Raw genomic sequence first — 19,800 nt, forward strand, 5'->3', positions numbered from 1 at the left:
ATATATATATATATATATATATATTCAATATCACATTGTAACTAGGGACTCCTCTTCCCCCAAGGAAAGTTACAACACTGGATTTATGGCAGCAGTGACAAGGCACAATAGGCATCAGATGTGCTTCATCAAGTGCTGCCAGCATTTTTCAGAGCCCATCTCTCAGCCCCACAATAATCGGCAGATAGGCAGATCATCAGTCACAATACATATTAAATCTATGTCAAACCCTGAGTAAAGCCAGCATTCCCTCATAAAGAATACAGCTCACTTTCAGCAACTTATTAAAGTTAAATATTTACTTGATCCAGAGGATCACAAGTTTATTTCCTCTTTATTGCACAACTCCTGCTGCTGGATGCCCGAATGTCATAATGTCATTGGCGGCCTGTATAACTAGCCCTAGCTTTTGAAAATATGATCATAATGTTTCAATTCTCTGCCATGAACCTGATTCAACCCCTTGAATGTTTGTTAGATTAATTTTCTGTTGGGTCTGGGATCATGAGAGGTTAAAAAATTTATAAAAGGATAAAGAAATACTGCCACAACATATTCTGGTCCCTGCTTGAAAGGTGGGCCCATGCTTTTAATGAAAATTAAATTGAAAATGTTCAATCAGTTTATATTTATTGCAATCCACAGGTAAAGGTTGGACAAAATAATGTGAACACCTGGGAAACAGGCAACATTTCTTTATTTTCCTTTAACACATCTTCCAACCTTCTTAGAATAGATTCATACAACTTCTGTATAGCCTCCAGTTGAATGTTGTCTATCAGAAAATCTCAGAAAAAGTTTCTTCAGAGATATTGGAGGAGAGGGAATTGGCTTTTCACTCTTCTCTCTAAAACTGCCCACAGTGGTTTGACAGGTATTGGCCAGGGCAGATGTTGAAGTCCATCTTGGTGCTCCAACTGTGCAAGCTTTATGATCATGACACCATGTTTTTCAATTGCAGCTCTTTCGTGGATGTTGGCTTTGTGAAGTTCTCTGTTGTCGCTTTTTGTGGAAACAGGGTCTTCGATGTGAATACTGAGCTTTGCTGTACAGAAGTTCTGTGTTGTTTGAACACAATCCTTCTTAATGATCGATGGACCCTGTCATTCACTTTCAGTTTTCACCCGCTATTCTGCTGTGCAGATAAAGTCTTGCCATGCTTTGTTTGCACAGCCATAATCATAAAGACTGTTGTTCTTAAAACACTAAACAATTTGGCTGTTAAGGTTAGAGAAGCTCCTGCTAAATGGGTTCCCATGATTTGCCTTTTTTGGAAGTCTGAGAAGTCACCCATTTCACTCACGGCTTGTACTAAACACTGCTGAATACATATACTGAAAGACAACCCAGAGAGTAACGAAAAGATAAATCAATGATAATTGCAAAAAAATGTTTTATTTATTTAAGCCTACACAAAATGATATTAACCCCTATAATAATGCGTGCTTGCATTATTTTGTCCAACCCCTGTGTCTTTTAGTTTCATTCAGCTTTGTGTTCCCTAATCACATTAAAAGTCACACTATCCAGAGCCAGTCAGGTGAGCTACAGTAGGAAGTCACTACTGCATCCTGTTTGTCTTTAATCAAACAGGCTCCACCCATGCAAGATCCTCAAACAGACTGGCACGTGAATGTCATATGATGCATTTTGGATTTGTTAGCAAATACATACAGTCCTGCAGACAAAGGCGTTATCTGACTGTCTTTTGCTCTTTCATATTCAAGATCACAGCTCCGACTGCAAGTATATGATCATCATCTTTGCATCTGTGCTGATGTGACCTTCAGCTTAATGCCAAATTCATCCCCAAATCAGCACTTCATGAGTTAAAATCTAGACAGCCTGACAGTGACTCCAACTATGTTTATTCAGAGATTTCTTCCACACATCCTTAGACCCTGAGCCAAATCTGAGGATATGAGAAATCACTGGAAGAGATTGAGATTCAAATGTGGAGTACTACAAGCCAGATTAAACACACACCTCGCACAGATCCGAATATGAGATGAGGGCTCAATACCAACACAAACATCCAAAAAAGAGACTATAATTTTAGGTTTTTTTTCTTTCGAGATGCACTGCTATGGCCAAGTCAGTCTATAGAAGAGGTTCTCAATCAGAGGACTGGACTAGAGGGCCTCAGCAAACTTCCAAGAAGGCTGCAGGATGACTTAAAATTATAAAAATTCATATTAATGAAATTCATATTATTATTAATTAATCTTTAACTTTTGTTTATAAAATAATTATAGCATAGTTATTCATAATTATAGCAGAAATACTGAAGGAACTATCTTACCTTCTATGGGCGGCCTTTGAAAATTGTGTTGAACAATGGGGAGGGGAATTTTCGGCCAAAAATAAATGCAGTCATTTCAATAGGAATCCACATTAGCGAGAACCACTGACTGATCTATAACGTATCACTAAATCTGTTCGACTGCTGCAAACAAACACCTGCATAAGAACCAATGCCGCAAATGCCTTCAGACATGCAATAGCAGAAGGTCAAAATAACTTACATATTCATAATGCATGTACACAGTATAACAAAAATCTTACACTTAAGATATTTGTAGGTATACAGCGCACAAGTATTTGAAACTTTAGTTTCTACCATTTTCAACACTTAAGCTCTTACTGTGTGTGCATAAAGCATCCTTGAAAGACATTCAGCTTCATCTAAATAGTATTTCGTGGAATTAGCTCGGGTTTTGAGACCAAGCCAGCATGAGACATCAACTGTAAATTGAAAGGGGCGTGTACACCTGTTCTGTTCTGAAGACTTTGTTCTTCAATGCCAGGCTTCAAAGACAATAACGATGCATGTTTCTTACCTTTGATACCCCTCATGCACAGTTCTCACTATTCATTCTTTCCTGGTCAGGAGCAAGACTACTAGCACAGCCATATTAAGCCCGCTTATGACCTGTAATTCACCTGACGCACTACAGGACGGCAGTGAGGTGTAATTACTGTAAACACATCCACTTACTCAATGAAGAAACTCGCTCCTTCCTTCGTAAATCCTTCCTCCCAACCTGTGGGTAGATCTAGGAGGCAAGAAAAATAGCACGTTTGCGAAACTTTTAGCATTAATTTATTCTTTAATGCGTATGCACCACGAAATAACACTTAAAAACTGAAATCTCTAAAGCTAAATGGAAGCATAAATGCATTTACCGGATCGGATCATGTGTCCAGAATTGACAGGTTCACCAGTGCAGGGATGAAGCCAAGAAGTGCTTCTCGTCTCATCGCTGGCAGGAAAACAAACCACCTGTTAGCGATGCAATTGGCTGGGAAACACTCGAACGGTATGAGAAAGAAATTCTTTCTAATGTCATATAAAACATATATCCTCACTTTATGAAAAAGACCCTGCCGTCGCTGCACACCCCATAACAGTAGTTCTCAGGTAAGGTGTCCCGCCGGAGCGGCGCCGCCATTATTCCCGTGTAAAGTCCCATCTACCTCATATTCCCTCCTCGCTGTCCTCCCTTTGTAGCTATCAGAGCTCGGGCAAAAGGCTATTAAAGGGGAGGGCTAACTTTGCACTTGGCTTTCAGTGCAGGTTGGCCGACAAAAAAAAAAAAAAGATACATTCCTTACAGTACAGGCTATCGTCCTGCAACGTAGAGAAAACCATTGCTCACGGTCTTGAGATATCATATAATAATAATAATCATTGTAATTTTTAGTCAAAACAGATTTAGTCAACACTTGTCTGTATTTGTTTTGTAGTGCTTGGTGTTCCAATATATTGAATGTTCCATATGCATGGCTTACAAAGATTATTAATTTATTCGATTCTGCTATTTGTGTGATTCTTTGTTGCAGAATAGCCTGTGGGTTGCCAGGTCTGTGTAATATAAACGCATACAGTTCCGCTTCTTATCCATAGGTTAGGTAAGCTTTATTTACACAAATGTAGATTTGTTAAAGTTTCTGTAAGTTTTGTGGCATTTAAAAATGACTTGATAATTTATTTTAATCCGTGGAGCACTGAAATAAGAGTGTCTTAAAACTCTTTACATTATTTAAATTGCAATATATACTGATTATCTATTTATTTTTATTTTATTTATTTATTGTGATTGTTTATTTATATCTATCCTGCTTGGAATTACTGTGGTTGTGTTATTTCTGTGGACATACTACTTCAGTTGTAAATTCCCTCAGTGTTTCCATAGAAAATAGTAGCCAGATTACATGTTTCCACTTACCATCTGCAACAGTTCCACAGACTTGGCAACCTGCCTGTTCTATTATTACTAATAGTTACTTTACAAATTTACAATAAAATATATTGTGCAGTTGTTAGCATACGTTATTTCTACTTTAACCACTTAAAATTAGTAGTGCAGGTTGATTCAGTCATATTAAACATATGTTTAAACATAATGTATATTAACACATTTTCTTTGTGATCTTCACAGTAGGCGTGGATCATTTGCCAAGATTATTTATTAGGGATGCCAATACATAAAAGGTTCGCTCAATATTTTGATGTGGTCGTATTGTGACACCTAGAGGCGTGTCAGTATAAAGCAAAAGTTATTAGTTACTGATACAAGGAAGGAATGTTTTGAGAAGCTGAGTCTGGGTCAGAAAGTGGAGGACCAAGCTTTCTGGGGTCTTGAAGTCCTTTCCCCTGCAAATCAGCTCCAACCCCCTTCTGGACCAGTCAGTCCAGCTTCAGTTAACAAAGTGGCATGACAGTTGAGGGTGGGTTTACTGCCATAACCCCAGACATTTGCACAGACCGCTGTCAGTGTTTGAAATTTCATGTTAACTAAAATTATTTATCTTTTAATAGACATTTTGAGCCATGCTCGGAGATCCTCAAGATACGGCGCAGTCTATGAAGGGAAACACTTGGATGGTCTTGAGGTATCATTATTTTCATTATTTTACATACAATATTTAGCTAGCAAATAGTTTTATTTCAGAAATAAATGTTAATTGTTTAATAATAATAGTAATATTTTTTTATTTCACTATAGCAAATTATTTTATCTCCCTCTGTCTATATCAAATCCACTTATATATTATGTAAACTTTTTATTGCATTTGACTAAAAATTGTTAATATAAACAACTAAAATAGTAACGATAATAATACTTAATTGATTTAACTCACTATAGCAAATTGTTTTATCTCAATCTGTCCAGTGAAAATGGCCAGAAAGCTAAAGAACAAGGAATACATAATCATTGTAAGTCATCTATGCCCGCTAATGTTTTTTTTTTTCACAGCTTTAAATTTAAAACATAAAACATTTGTCCTTATTTCAGAAAGCTCCTCCATTTAACAATCATAATTTTTTTTTCTTGCCTGCTCATCCCTTACCCCTTCCATTAGAGGTCAGCCTTTTAATTTCTGCTTAAAATGGGCCCCAACATTCCAGGGTTCATTTGGCTGCTGGACTGGCAGCAGGACCAACCTGACCACTGGTTGACCACTACATCCTGGTCTTGGAACGTTTCTTACTGTGTGAAGGTGGACTTTTTGAGCAGCACGAGGACAAACTGATTGACTTCAGGTGTGGGGATCTGCTGAGAGAATGTGGATATGACATATTCTGGGTTATGTATTATGCATCAAACTTATAGTTTAGGAATTTAAATGTAGTGACTAGTTAAATATTTTCGTTATTCTTTCAGGCACACCAGCATACTTCCCACCTGAGTGGACATGGAGGGCAGGTACCACGGGAAACCTGCTAGTATATGGTCACTGGGAGTGCTTTCCAGAAACCAATGACCTGCTGGTGGCGATCGGTTGTGGCAAATGGTAAAATTCATTCAAAAGAGAACAAAAAAGGCTGGAAAAGTAATATCTGATCCAAGAGGTTTTCATTTTCAAATCTTACAGCTTATTATAAAGACAGCAGGTATAAAGTTCAAGGTTATAACTTGACTCCCATCTCTTCTCTACCATTGTTCTGCACAGAATGCTGCCATCTGATTAAGTGTCTCCTGCAGCAGAATCCAAGCTGGTAGATTGGATTGGATTGGATGAAATCCTTCTCCATTCATGGTTTAAGACAGTGGTTCCCAACCCTCGTCCTGAAGGCACCCCAACACTGCTCATTTTGCATGTCTACTTTCTCTGACACACAAATTTCAGGTCTTAGGGTCTCTACTAATGAGCTGATGACCTGAATCAGGTGTGTTTGATTAAGGAGACATGCAAAACGTGCAGTGTTGGGGTGCCTCCAGGACCAGGGTTGGGAACCACTGGTTTAAGACACAGAGTTTCCCCAGTTTTTCTTCACTCAGCTGCCCTCCACGTCTTGTCCCAAAATGCCCAGTCACTGGTCATCGTTGTTCCAGAAGTTCCTGTGACAGCTGTTCCTTGCCGCCCAAGAGGTTACGCCCAAGTGTTACTTAAATAATAAAAAACAATTGTGCCATGTTTCCAATTGCTCATATTGTTCCTATTCCAATGGTTCATAAAGTTCCTTATATTTCTTCAGAGGATGAAGTATGTTGCATATATAATTAGCATGTTCACAGTCGGATTATTTAAATACAATTTCATTCAAATAATTTAATAAATTCAATTACATTTTTTGGTAAGTTTACTGAAGTCCCTATGATGCATAGTGAATGTAATAGAGCACACAATAAAAAAAAACAACTTGAGATTTATATTTTACTTACAATCTAGCTAGGCTATCTATCTACAAATGAATATATTTATTTTACATATATTTGTAATTAAAATTAAAAGATCATTGTAGTCTGGTTGTATTTTGGTAGTTTCATATTTTAATTCAGATTATGAAAAAAAATATATATATATAAATGTGTTACAGCCCGGAAGCTTTACTGGATATAATTATTATTATTATTATTATTATTATTATTATATAATATAATTATTATTGGCTTCCAAATCTTCTATACTTATTTTGCTGGATCTGTCTGCTGCTTTTGATACGGTGAACCACCAGATTCTCCTGTCAACCCTATTGGAAAATGGCATCTCAGGAACCCGCACACCAGTGGTTTGAGTCTTACCTCTTAGATAGGTACTTCAAGGTATCTTGGAGGGGTGAGGTGTCCAAGTCGCAACATCTAGCTACTGGGGTGCCTCAGGGCTCAGTTCTTGGACCACTTCTCTTCTCTGTCTACATGGCATCACTAGGTTCTGTCATTCAGATTGAGTTGATTAGCTGATTGGCATGTCACCATATTCTAATTTGTTGAGATAGTGAATTGGTGGGTTTTTGTTAAATGTGAGCCAAAATCATCACAATTAAAAGAACCAAAGACTTAAACTACTTCAGTCTGTGTGCATTGAATTTATTTAATACATGAGTTTCACAATTTCAGTTGAATTACTGAAATAAATGAACTTTTCCACGACATTCTAATTTATTGAGATGCACCTGTATATACACCTTGCTACGTGTATTGCGTTAGGCTAACCAAGACTTGTCATTTGCACTAATATATTGTTGCTCTTTTGTTAGTTTTGACTGCTTTTATTGTCCTCATTTGTAAGTCGCTTTGGATAAAAGCGTCTGCTAAATGACTAAATGTAAATGTAATGTAAATATAAATATAATGAAGATGGATACAACACATGCTCAAGGGTGCCACCTTGTGATGGTTGTCATGCAGCACATACAGTGAACCACTGAAGAGAGATGAACTGTGCCACTCTTTGAAATCAAAGTTTATGCTCTGGTTACTTCATTTGTGCCACATGTAACATCCTGTGTGAACATACAGAGAGCTGCTGTTCCAAAAAAGAATTTCAAGAAATGTATGCAGGCTACACTAAAATATATCATTCATTCTCTGGTATAATAACAGCTTTTAGCAATCTGGTTTGATTTTGATGGCAGACTGATTTTATAGAGAGGCAGCTAAATAAAGATTCAAACACTATTCAAACCTTTTTCAGGGACACTTGAAATTTAGCTCAGGAGCATTCATATCGCTTGTAGATGTTACTACATTTTGAGTGGAGTTAACCTGTGGCAAATTCAATTGAATGGGTATGATTTGGAAAGGCACACACCTCTCAATAAAAGGTCTAACAGCTGAAAATGCATATCAGAGCAAAAACCAAGCCCTGAGGTCAAAAGAACTGCCTGTAGAGCTCAGAGACAAGATTGTGTCAAGCCACAGATCTGGGGATGAGTTCAGAAAAATCCTGCTGCATTGAAAGTTCAAAGAAGCATGTAGCCTCCATTATCCATAATGGAAGAAGTCTGGAACAACTAGGACTCTTCCTAGAGCTGGCCTCCTGGCCAAACTGAGCAATTGCCAATTGATGGAGAAGGGCCTTGGTTAGGGTGACCAAGAAGCTGATGGCCACTCTAGTTGAGCTCTATGATCATATATGGAGATATGAGATACTTCACTGCAACACTCCACAGATATGGGCTTTATGGCGGCATGGCCAGACTCAATCCTCTCCTCAGAAAAGTCACATGAAAACCCACTTGGAATTTGCAAAAAAACACCTAAAGGACTCTCAGACTGTGAGAAACAAGATTCTCTGGTCTGATGAACCTCAATTCCAAGCATCATGTATGGAGGAAACCAGGCACTGCTCATCACCTGCAGAGTAGCATCCCAACAGTAAAGTGTGCTGGTAGCAGCCTCATGCTGTGGTGGTGTTTTTCAGTGGCAGGGACTGGGGGACTCGTAAGAGTAGAAGTAAGGCTCAACACAGCAAAATACTGAGATAGCCTTAATGAAAACGTAGTCCAGACTCCAGAGCATTCAGAACCTCAGACTGGGCAGAAGGTTCACCTTCCAACAGGACAATGACCCTATGCACACAGCAAGTGTGGCTTATGGACAACTCTGTGAATGCTCTGAGTGGACCAGCCAGAGCCTGGGCTTGAACCCAATCAAACATTTCTGGAGAAACCTGGAAAACTTTTACAAAAGATTTCTATTTTAAATAAATGCTGCTCTTTTTTCTTTCTATTTATCAAAGAATCATGAAAAAATAGTATCACAGTTTCCTCAAAAATTTTAAGCACATTAAACATTAAAATAATTAAAAAGCATTACAACATTTTACAGACCGCAAACTTTTGCACAGTATTGTATACAAACACAAACACAAAACAATTACCAAAAAATTATCTCCAAAAAACATTTCGGTAGGCCTCTCACTCACATTCACAAAATAACTCTGTGAAGCTGCTGCATCTAATTTGAATATTCAAATATTTTTTACATATCAGACAAGGAACCATCACCATTTGTAATGATTCATGTTTTTAACCACTAAATGTACACTGACTGTGCACATTTATGACATTCAGTACTATTTAAAAGTGACTATGTAATAACCAACCAAGCTCGAATTTCTCTCTGCAGCATGAGATGTGTCTGATACCTTTTTCTTTTTTGTCTCACACACTGTGGCTGCTGACTGCTCTATTGCATCAGGCAGTCAGCGCTTTGTAATTGTGACTCCAGAGATCCCACTTCTCAAGCATTAGACTCCCCAGGATGAGTAATAGAGGCTGGGGCCATGCTGGCTGCCCTCCCACAACACACCAGTCCCTGCTGCAATCAAATGCAATCCTCTCATTGCCAAATAGTGCTGTGCTTGGTTGCCTAGAGACCAAGGTCACCTGGGTGAAGGCACCTTAGGAGAGGAAGACACCATAGCAGCGCCGCATGCATGCATCCAGCTACCAACCCTCCTTTAAACTGCTCTCAAATCTGTTGCTTTCAAACAGGCATTTGCTTCAACAAGCAAAAAGTAAATTACAACCAGTCAGTCTTGTTACTGCTAATAAGTGTTAAACGCTTTCATAATAGCATGTGTCCACCTTTACATTATCAATAAATGTGTCTGAAATGCCATCTAATTAACTCATGGACAAAGCATCATTAAATTAGACCTGCAGTCTGCTGTCACAGCATGAAAGATTGCGTAAACGATTGCTTGTCTTTGCAGCATGCAAGCTTGTGTTGCAGCTGATGTGTAGAGGGGAGATGCTAATTGATTTCTCCTCAAGGGAGAGAGTTTCATCACGCTTTGTTTTTAACCCTCTCTTACAGGGGCTGCACATGACGGTCTCGCAGGAGCTCTGCACCTCTACATTCAGAGTCTGAGACACAATGAACTAGTAAGATGAACCAAAACAAATGAGCCAGGACACATTCAACAAACGCAGGATGTGATAACGGAACATTTGCAGAGTAATAGTGTATATAAAAAAAAATGTTTCTGGAAAGCAAAAGACTTGCTGTCATTTAATTTATTCTCAAGTACAAACTGCAATGATCAGTGAAGTCAAATGTAGCAAACATCTTATAACAGCATCGGTTTTGTAGGACCTAATTTTCAACATATGCACTACTGCTCAAAAGTTTGGGTTCAGTAAGATTTTTAAATGTTTTTGAAAGAAGTTTTTTATGCTCACCAAAGCTGCATTTATTTGATCAAAATTCAGTTCAACAGTAATATTGTGAAATATTATTACCATTTAAAATAATATTTCATTCTATTCAGAAAAATCCTGTGATCCTGTATCACATGATCCTTTAGAAATCATTTTAATATGCTGATTTGCTGTTTAAGAAACATTTCTTATTATCAGAGTTGAAAATTGTTGTGCTGCTTAATAATTTTGAAGAAACTGTGATATGTTTGAACAAAACATTTATTAGAAATAAAGATGTTTTTACTGTCACTTTTTATTTCATGTGTCCTTTCAGAATAAAAGTATTAATTAACAGTATTCAAAATGTATTAATAGCATAAAAAAAACTTACTGACCGTAAAACTTATTAATAGAAGTGTATTTGAACAAATATATCTCTATATATAGAAAAATGTAAACATTGAGGTGTATTGTAACTTGACCTTGTTACATTTTTGCATTTTCTTTAACTTATAATAATAATAATAATAATAATAATAGCAGCCTATTTTCACGCCATTTAAAACCATTGGAATAAACAAGGTATAATTTACCCAAAAATGAAAATTGTCATCTTTTACCCTTCTTCATATCATTCCAAACCTGTGACTTTCTTTCTTTTGTGAATCACAAGAGGAGATAATTTGAATAATTATTACTTAAGTACTTTTTGTTCCTGGGCTTGAACCCAATCAAACATTTCTGGAGAAACCTGGAAAATGTCCATCGGCCCCCATCCAACCTGAGTTTGAGAGGTGAAGAGGTGAGGAGAAGAATGGCAGATAATCGCCAAATGCAGACGTGCAAAGCTTGTCGCATCATACCCCAAAAGGCTTGAAGCTATAAAGGTGCTTCAAGTACTGAGTTAAGGGTATGAATATTTATGCCCTTATGTTTATACACTATATGAATATGAATGCACTTATATTTATGCAGTTTATGTACTTATTTTAGTTTTTCCTTTTTAATAAATTTGCAAAGTTGCCACAAATGAGTTTTTTTCTTTGTCAGTATGGTGTATGGAGTGTAGACTGATGTGAAAAAAAGTAAGCAGTTTAATATAAGGCAGCAACATAAAACGTGAAAATTATTAGAAATAAAGATTTTGTACTTATGTTTTTACTGTCACTTTTTATTTCATGTGTCCTTTCAGAATAAAAGTATTAATTAACAGTATTCAAAATGTATTAATAGCATAAAAAAAACTTACTGACCGTAAAACTTATTAATAGAAGTGTATTTGAACAAATATATCTCTATATATAGAAAAATGTAAACATTGAGGTGTATTGTAACTTGACCTTGTTACATTTTTGCATTTTCTTTAACTTATAATAATAATAATAATAATAATAATAGCAGCCTATTTTCACGCCATTTAAAACCATTGGAATAAACAAGGTATAATTTACCCAAAAATGAAAATTGTCATCTTTTACCCTTCTTCATATCATTCCAAACCTGTGACTTTCTTTCTTTTGTGAATCACAAGAGGAGATAATTTGAATAATTATTACTTAAGTACTTTTTGTTTTGAAGAATTATTACTGAACTATTTAAAACTATTTTCACTGAACAAAACAACCCTCTGACTTTCATTGCACAGGAAAAAAAAGGCCATGTCATTTTTCAAAAAGTCTTCTTTTGTGTTTCACATAAAGAAATAAGAATGTTATGCAGGTGTGGAATGGCATGAGGGTAAATGTTGGCAGAATATTCATTTTTGGGTGAACTATCTCTTTAAATAAAAAAACACTAGTCTAGTACTCCAACATATCAACAATTTGTGTTAAAAATAAATGTGTCTGAGATCAGTCACACTGAAGAATCTGTCAGGCATAGCAAAAAAATCAGTAGCAACAGCAGTAGTAACATTCAGTAGCAGTCAAGGTACAATGTGTGTTGGGACACAGCAGTGAGGTATAAATGTCAATTTAAGTCAATATATCAGTCTAGAGGCTGGCCAGGGAACTATAAGATCAATAATTACAATCGGAAACCACTTTTTGCAAATCAAGGGCTGGTTACTTCTTCTGTACGCTGTCCTTAAAGGCCCACAGCTTTTCCCTGTGTGACAAACTAAAACAGTAACCAATGGCCTTCTCAGTTTCATTGATTCTCTTTCGGAAACGGTCTCTGTCCCGTGCAAACTCCTCCCATGGTCCCTTACGAGATGCTTGAAAAGCAAAGGACCAAGCTTGCATCTTGTGGACTTGTACAATGCGAGAAAATTTCACCTGGAAAATATAAGCAATATGCTGTTATCAAGCAATGACTGTCAGCTAACATGTTGTCTAAAGCGCTATAAAGGTGCGGTCAGATTAGCGAATCTTTGGCAAAAATTTGCAGGCAAAAAGGTCTATGGTCTATTGTCAATAGTGTTGCGATGTATAAAGCACAACTCACGCAAAAATCACTTTCAAACCAAGCAGCTTTCTGACGGTCAGTGTGGCGAGTCTGCGTGACCAACTTGAACCTGTTGCAAATTCTATATGGAGAAATCGAAACTCCCAATAGCAAAAATTCGCTGAACAACAGTGACCGCACCTACTGATAATTACCTTCTTAAAAGTGGGACATTTCCTCTGGTTGCCCTGAACAGCAGTCAGCCCAACATGTCTTCTCCATGGCATCACTGATAATGTCTCAACGGGTAATTTGTGGCAGCAATGGCGAGCAACTTTACTTGGTGGTAACGGCGGCTTTGAGCGCCTTGAAGATTTTAAGAGTCTATCGGTTTTATTTTGTGTGTTGTCACTGGGCGAATCATGTTTTGAAGGTATTGGTGTAGCTGGTGAGCTTTGAAGAGGGGCTCTGAAATTCAGTGGATGATATGGGTCATCATTCTGAGAGAGGGACCTCCACAAGGCCTCTTCTTCTTCATCTTCAGAACCTGGTTTGGAAGAATCGGAGCCTGTAGACACAGTGGAATGTGATACAGTGGGACTTTCAGCCTTCGAAACCACCTGCGTTTTGCTTTTTTCAGGAACCGCACTGGACAAACATGCCTTGAAGTGTAGAGGGTGATATGGATCCGTTGAGCTGGTTAGAAGGTCCCAGAGTTTGTCATTCTCCTCCCGTTCTCCTTCAAAACAAGAACTGTCTGTGCTTCCCCAGCTGAACTCACTGTCTGAGAACTGACCGACTGACTGCACTTGACATGGAGCTTGAACATCCTCTGTAGATGAACTACATGAATCTGGACCACCGATGGGCTTCTGATGCTTTACAAACTCCTTTGCAGAAAACCCGGACACATGTGCAGTATACGTGCAGGTGTTCTCTGCGCATTTCCTCTCGGATCCTCCTAATATGGTCCAGTCGTATCCATGTTTCCACATGGAGTGATCTCCAATATAGAGATCTTCAGTGTCATTGAGACACTCTGTTGCGTGGGACACAAGGTCGTCCACTAAGGAGCAACAGAGTTCATCGCCGACCAGACTGGATAGGACAGCTCTGGAATGGGAACTCACATCAAATGGGTCCCTGCCGAATTTCGAAAGTGGATTGGAACCCCCGACCACTATGTTTTTGTTGTTTTCAAACAAGGATGAGAGCAGGAAACTGTCAGAATGGTCTCCTGACCCATTTGTCATGTGCTGAATGTGTTGCCCTGTCTCGTCTGTAATTCTCAGATGGACTTCAAACCTGAACATCTGGAAAACTGGGGACCAAACAAAGAGTTGCTGGATGGATGGATAAATGAATGAATGAATGAATGAATGAATGATACGTTTTTAATCAATAATAAAATGTTAAAATACTGATAGAAAAAAAGCAATCCATATTATCCATATTTTATGCAGTTTTTTTCCCTTCTCATTCAAAATAAATGTCATTAAGTAAATAATACTACTACTACTACTAATAATAATAATAATATGTATGTGTGTATAATAATAATAATAATAATAATAATAAAGATGTTTAATTAATAAATACATAATTAAATAATAAAACTAAATATTAATAATAAAAATAATAGTATAAATATAATATGCATATATTATCCAGGTAAAATGAAATAAATACAAAATAATCAATTTTATTATAATAAACAAAAAGCCTGTAACTTAACGTTTGCTCTAGAAAATGTGAGTTACTTGGTTTTACTAAAATTCAGTATTGCATTAATGTTTTGTTTATACATTTTTGTCACTCTCCTCTAAAGAAAATATTTGTTTAAATAATTATTTAAGTCGTTTTGGATAAAAGCTGAATGAATGTAAATGAATAAATATGAAAATTTTGTATCAAGTGTACAAATGCAACTTGAACTGATCAACAGCACTTTGATGCACTTTTTCATTTTACAATTTTTACGCAGTTTGCACTTTTATTCTATAAGAATAATATATTTATACAGCGATCTACATCATTATTATAGATAAGTGCATCTATACTGTAAATATAATTATGTACTCCCGCAATGGCAAAGCATAAGGATAGCAAAACATTTCAATGCAAATCTATGAATCAGTAAAAGCAGACTTACCCGTCATTAAAGTGCAGCAGATGACCTGGACCAGCAGTCGCAAGTGTTCCCACAGCACCGTCAGGATCTGTTTAGTCCAGGGCAGAAGCATCATGCCGCTGTCCCCGAACCGCCGCAGCGCGGTCCGCTCCGCTCCGCTCCCTTCCATCCTCAAACAACACGCTGTCACGTATTCTGATATTCGTCCCTTGGTTTGTTTTCTCTGTAGTAATTTATCGGCTGATGTTTGAAGTTTGCTGACCACATCTTCCCAGATATGTGAGCGTTAACTCCGAGCGAAGGTCCACATGATCACCAAGTCCCGTTCACAGCACCTCCGAATGAACGTGTGCCTGTGACAAACGACTCCAACTTATGATAGCACTCCACTATAAACAAATATCTCCAGCCCTGCAACCGTGCGACCTTTGATTTGATCGCTTCTGTGTCACTCATATTGGCACCGCCTTCTTTCGCCGCAAACCACGCCCACACGATGCGTAGCCCGGTGATGCACGGTTTGTTGTCCCTTGCGAAATATCATGAAGCAACAGGTTTACATATTGCTACTATTACATCACGCAATTACGGCAAGCAATTTTATATTTTAGACACTTAATTATTCATTTTAATGATAAAGTCATGATTGAACGAAGGAAAATTTCGTTTTTTTTGCACTCGACACGTCGAGACTGAATCCAAGCTGTGAATTCTGCTCTCAACCAAGACGGAACTTTATATTTTTGTATTGTATAAATGTAAAAAATGAATTATGCATTAAAAAGAACTTACATCGGATTTCAGATTGCAACTAAAGTCTCATTAAACTTGCTAATTGTTGCTGAGGCAAATTTGAATCCTTGTTACTGCTTGTTGCATCATACTGTACATTACACTATTGTAATGCACTGCTAGGTGGTTGTCCTGCATCTTCAATAAACAAGCTACAGGTAGTCCAAAATGCAGCGGCTAGAGTCCTTACCAGGTCAAGAAAATATGATCATATTACCCCAATTTTACAGTCTCTGCACTGGCTACCTATTAAATTCCGTATCCGTTACAAAATATTATTACTTGCCTATAAGGCCCTTAATGGGTTAGCTCCTGCGTACCTAACTAGTCTTCTACCACGCTACAGTCCATCACGCTCCCTAAGGTCGCAAAACTCTGGACTTTTGGTAGTACCTAGGATAGCAAAGTCCACTAAAGGAGGTAGAGCTTTTTCGCATTTGGCTCCCAAACTCTGGAATAGCCTTCCTGATAACGTTCGGGGTTCAGACACTCTCTCTCTGTTTAAATCTAGATTAAAGACACATCTCTTTGGCCAAGCATTCAAATAATGCATCTCATAATCTTGGTTTTTTCTCCATTCTGTCACCGATGGAGTTTTGGTTCCTTGCCGCTGTCGCCTCTGGCTTGCTTAGTTGGGGACACTTCATTTCCAGCGATACCGTTGACTTGATTGCAAAGATACTATTTAAACTGAGTTGGATGTTGACATCACTGAATTCAATGATGAACTGTCTTTAACTGAAAAATTTGTGTTTACTATTGTCATTTTGCATTATTGACACACTATTTTCCTAATTAATGCTGTTCAGTTGCTTTGACACAATCTGTATTGTTAAAAGCGCTATATAAATAAAGGTGACTTGACTTGACACTATTGTTTTTGAGCAATGCTCTACTAACGTTACTGAAAAAAAAAAACACTAGAAAATTACAAGAGATATAACTTCCAGTATAATATGTCAGATGGTCATATATTCATTTAATCTGTAACAAGAAGAAGTGCAAACCATTACACTAAATAAAACTGTTCCATAGATTACCTAAATGTACCTAATTTACTATTAGGCATAATATTTAAAATTGAAACTTAAGTTAGTGCTTTCATTCATTTTCCTGTGCATTACTGTGGTACAAATATTTGTGACAAAGCGAATATATGTACAGTATTTTGTGACAATTACATTACAGGTCGCAAAGTCAAGTAAAATTAATAAAATACAGTCAAATACAAATCATATGAATGATTTTAATCTACCATTGTATTATTTGACTGGAAGCAGATGGAATTCATTATCTCTATCCCTTTGCACTGTTTTTCTATCCCCAAAAATCCAAAATGTACATCTACAGCAGCCCTATGTGACTGTCAAGGAGCAAAACCTAGTGTCAAATCATGCATACTTCTTCATCAGTAAGCCCTCGCTCTGGAGACAAAGCAAATGTGTGCACTGGACTGACTGTTTTTCTTTCTCTCCAGATGCTTTCTCACAACATCCTGTTTAATGAGGTGGTATAACGCTGGCAGATCTGAGGTCAGGCCTTTTAGACCTGTATAATTTTACTGCCAATGACAAAGCGCACCTGGGCCACACCACAAGAGTCCCTAAGGTTCACACAAACACCTCAGCAGAAATCATTAGTGTATCATCTCTATCCCTTTGCACTGTTTTTCTATCCCCAAAAATCCAAAATGTACATCTACAGCAGCCCTATGTGACTCAAGGAGCAAAACCTAGTGTCAAATCATGCATACTTCTTCATCAGTAAGCCCTCGCTCTGGAGACAAAGCAAATGTGTGCACTGGACTGACTGTTTTTCTTTCTCTCCAGATGCTTTCTCACAACATCCTGTTTAATGAGGTGGTATAACGCTGGCAGATCTGAGGTCAGGCCTTTTAGACCTGTATAATTTTACTGCCAATGACAAAGCGCACCTGGGCCACACCACAAGAGTCCCTAAGGTTCACACAAACACCTCAGCAGAAATCATTAGTGTGTGAGGGTCAAAGCTTTAAAGGTATAGTCCACCACAAAATGAAAAATTCATCAACATTTACTCACCCTCATATCATTTTAAACTTATGACTTTTCTTCTGTGGAACACAAAAGAAGATTTGTATTTTGAAGAATGTTGGGAATGGGAACTAAACCGTTTTGGTTACCATTTACTTCTAAATCATACAGGTTTGGAACAACACAATCTCCATAGTTACTCAACATGGGTAAATGATGAAAGAATTTTCTTTTTTGGGTGAACTATCCCTTTAAGATGTGTTCTTGCACATCTTCAAATGGCAGCTTTAGCCACAAATCACCAGTGTTGTTATTGTTATCTAAAACTATTAAAATCATTTGAATCATTAATTTAAATTAAGCTGAAATAAAATACAATTAAATTAAAGTATCAGAAGAAAAACCTACAAGTGAACAAAAATTAGAAATGTTTCTTTGGCAACAAACTAAAAATAATTTTAAGCTGAAGTGCGTAAATTACTAAAACTTAATTTTTAAAAAATGTTAAATATAATTCATAAAAATAAAAATGACAAAAGCACATAAAATTACTTAAAAACATTCAAATGAAAATTAAAAAAGCTAATTCAAAAATATGAATAATTACTATAATAGTATATCGATAATACTAAAATAACACTGGAAATCACAGCATAAAATTAACTTGTCTTCATCAATGATAAGACTATTAAACCTACTTATAATAATATAACAATAAAATAAAAATAACTCTGTATAACAGAATGCAAATGGTTTCAACCAAATATGAAAATATGAAAGTTCAAGAGGAAAACTGGATACAACTATACAAGTTAATGAAAATAAGAGATAACTTCTTTATGAAAATACTTGCAAATTATAATATTCAATAGTTGTGTTTCTTGCCTGCCCCCTACTGGTTCAAGTATTTCTATCCATTAAAGAAACCTCAGAACAAAGTATACAGAGAGGTGTTCAAAAACATTTAATTTTCCTTAATAGAGAGACAGAATTACAGCAAACATTGATTCGGTCAGGTTAAGATAACCAATAAATAACTGGCCATGTTAATATCCATTCAAAATGTATTTTCAACAGTCATAAAACAGCGAATCAAGTCACTATTTTCAGAGTGAGTAATGACAATCTTTGTACATCTTTTTTTAAAAATGCCTGGTAAACTCAGATTACGATTCAGCTGAGTTCTGGCAGTAGCTTTTAGCCACCGGTGCCGTTCCCTTTTTAAAGAGGGTTCATTATACAAATTCATTGGTGCCATTAAAAAACAGCTTGACCAACTCTGATCACTCCATGGGAAGTACATACTACATTATCTTACAAAACAGGGCCTTTTTAAACCACGAATGTACTGAGAAGAGCGAAAATGAAAGGAGAGCGTGTGAAGGCACCCTGTTATTGTTCCCTAAAGGGAAGTGGTCGCGAGTTTGTTCAGTTCAGTTGGCACGTTATCAAAAGCACAGTGAACTCTGCTGTGCTTGTTTTGATAGCTCAAAACCTTACAGACCTTTTAATGTTTCTTATTTGCATATGTAGAAAAGGAAAGTGTAAAAATGAGCAGTTTTAAAAATACAAGTGTCAATCTCTCTATATATATTCTTATATAATATAAACTCTTCTATAAGTGAGCCGTTTGGTCCAAGTTCCAAATGTACAGAACACGAATGTTGATTTCACACATAAAGTTAGGTGGATTGATTCTTTCAACAAGGACTCAACCTTGATTAGTGTCATAGAGAGAGAGAGAGAGAGAGAGAGAGAGAGAGAGAGGGATGCTGGGGGAATTTGAAGGGCACTTGCTGCAGTCACATCACCTTTCGTGGAAGACTGGTGGGCAGGAATCGTTGGATCTAAAAGTAGGGCACTGTGGTGAGCTTGTACCACTTGACAGTCTCTCTGCTCAGGTCAAAGTCTTTAAGGCTGAGGGTGATGCCACCCAAACAGCAGTTCTCTCGCAGAGACTCTGCACTGAGCACGCTCAGTTGAAGCTCCCTTTGCTTCAGGGTTTCCTTACTGTAGCCGCTGTACACCAGCTACGAACCAAGAAAGAAGGAAGCTGTTTATTAGCTTTAGAATAAAGCAGAACTAATCATGCATGGTTTAAT

The 19,800-nt window shown here is 37.1% G+C and overlaps 3 protein-coding genes across 4 annotated transcripts in view; all 3 read right to left on the reverse strand.

The window, feature by feature from the left end:
* The window catches only part of LOC107690349 (pleckstrin homology domain-containing family A member 7-like), a 108,088-nt gene extending 104,569 nt beyond the window's left edge, over positions 1-3,519 (reverse strand). Inside the window, exons 1-3 of the mRNA XM_016488649.1 lie at positions 3,370-3,519; positions 3,187-3,263; positions 2,999-3,056 (exon numbers count right to left, since the gene is read on the reverse strand). Of these exons, the coding sequence (XP_016344135.1) occupies positions 2,999-3,056; positions 3,187-3,263; positions 3,370-3,473 (239 nt within the window). The 5' untranslated portion in view covers positions 3,474-3,519. The remainder of the gene's footprint in view (positions 1-2,998; positions 3,057-3,186; positions 3,264-3,369) is intronic.
* Positions 3,520-11,786: 8,267 nt separating this feature from the next.
* LOC107690400 (protein phosphatase 1 regulatory subunit 15B-like) lies at positions 11,787-15,289 on the reverse strand. Its single transcript, XM_016488733.1, has 3 exons — positions 14,916-15,289; positions 12,979-14,084; positions 11,787-12,654 (listed from the first exon to the last, which is right to left on the reverse strand). Exons 1-3 carry the CDS (start codon positions 15,061-15,063, stop codon positions 12,442-12,444), a joined length of 1,467 nt encoding a protein of 488 aa, XP_016344219.1. The 5' UTR covers positions 15,064-15,289; the 3' UTR covers positions 11,787-12,441.
* Positions 15,290-18,835: 3,546 nt separating this feature from the next.
* Positions 18,836-19,800, reverse strand: part of LOC107690350 (phosphatidylinositol 4-phosphate 3-kinase C2 domain-containing subunit alpha-like) — a 34,276-nt gene continuing 33,311 nt past the window's right edge. For both annotated transcript variants that reach the window (XM_016488650.1, XM_016488651.1), the window contains one exon: positions 18,836-19,728. In XM_016488650.1, the coding sequence (XP_016344136.1) occupies positions 19,546-19,728 (183 nt within the window). In that variant the 3' untranslated portion in view covers positions 18,836-19,545. The remainder of the gene's footprint in view (positions 19,729-19,800) is intronic.

The sequence above is a fragment of the Sinocyclocheilus anshuiensis genome, unplaced genomic scaffold (assembly GCF_001515605.1).
Source record: "Sinocyclocheilus anshuiensis isolate Anshui unplaced genomic scaffold, SAMN03320099.WGS_v1.1 scaffold609, whole genome shotgun sequence".
NCBI lineage: Eukaryota > Metazoa > Chordata > Actinopteri > Cypriniformes > Cyprinidae > Sinocyclocheilus > Sinocyclocheilus anshuiensis.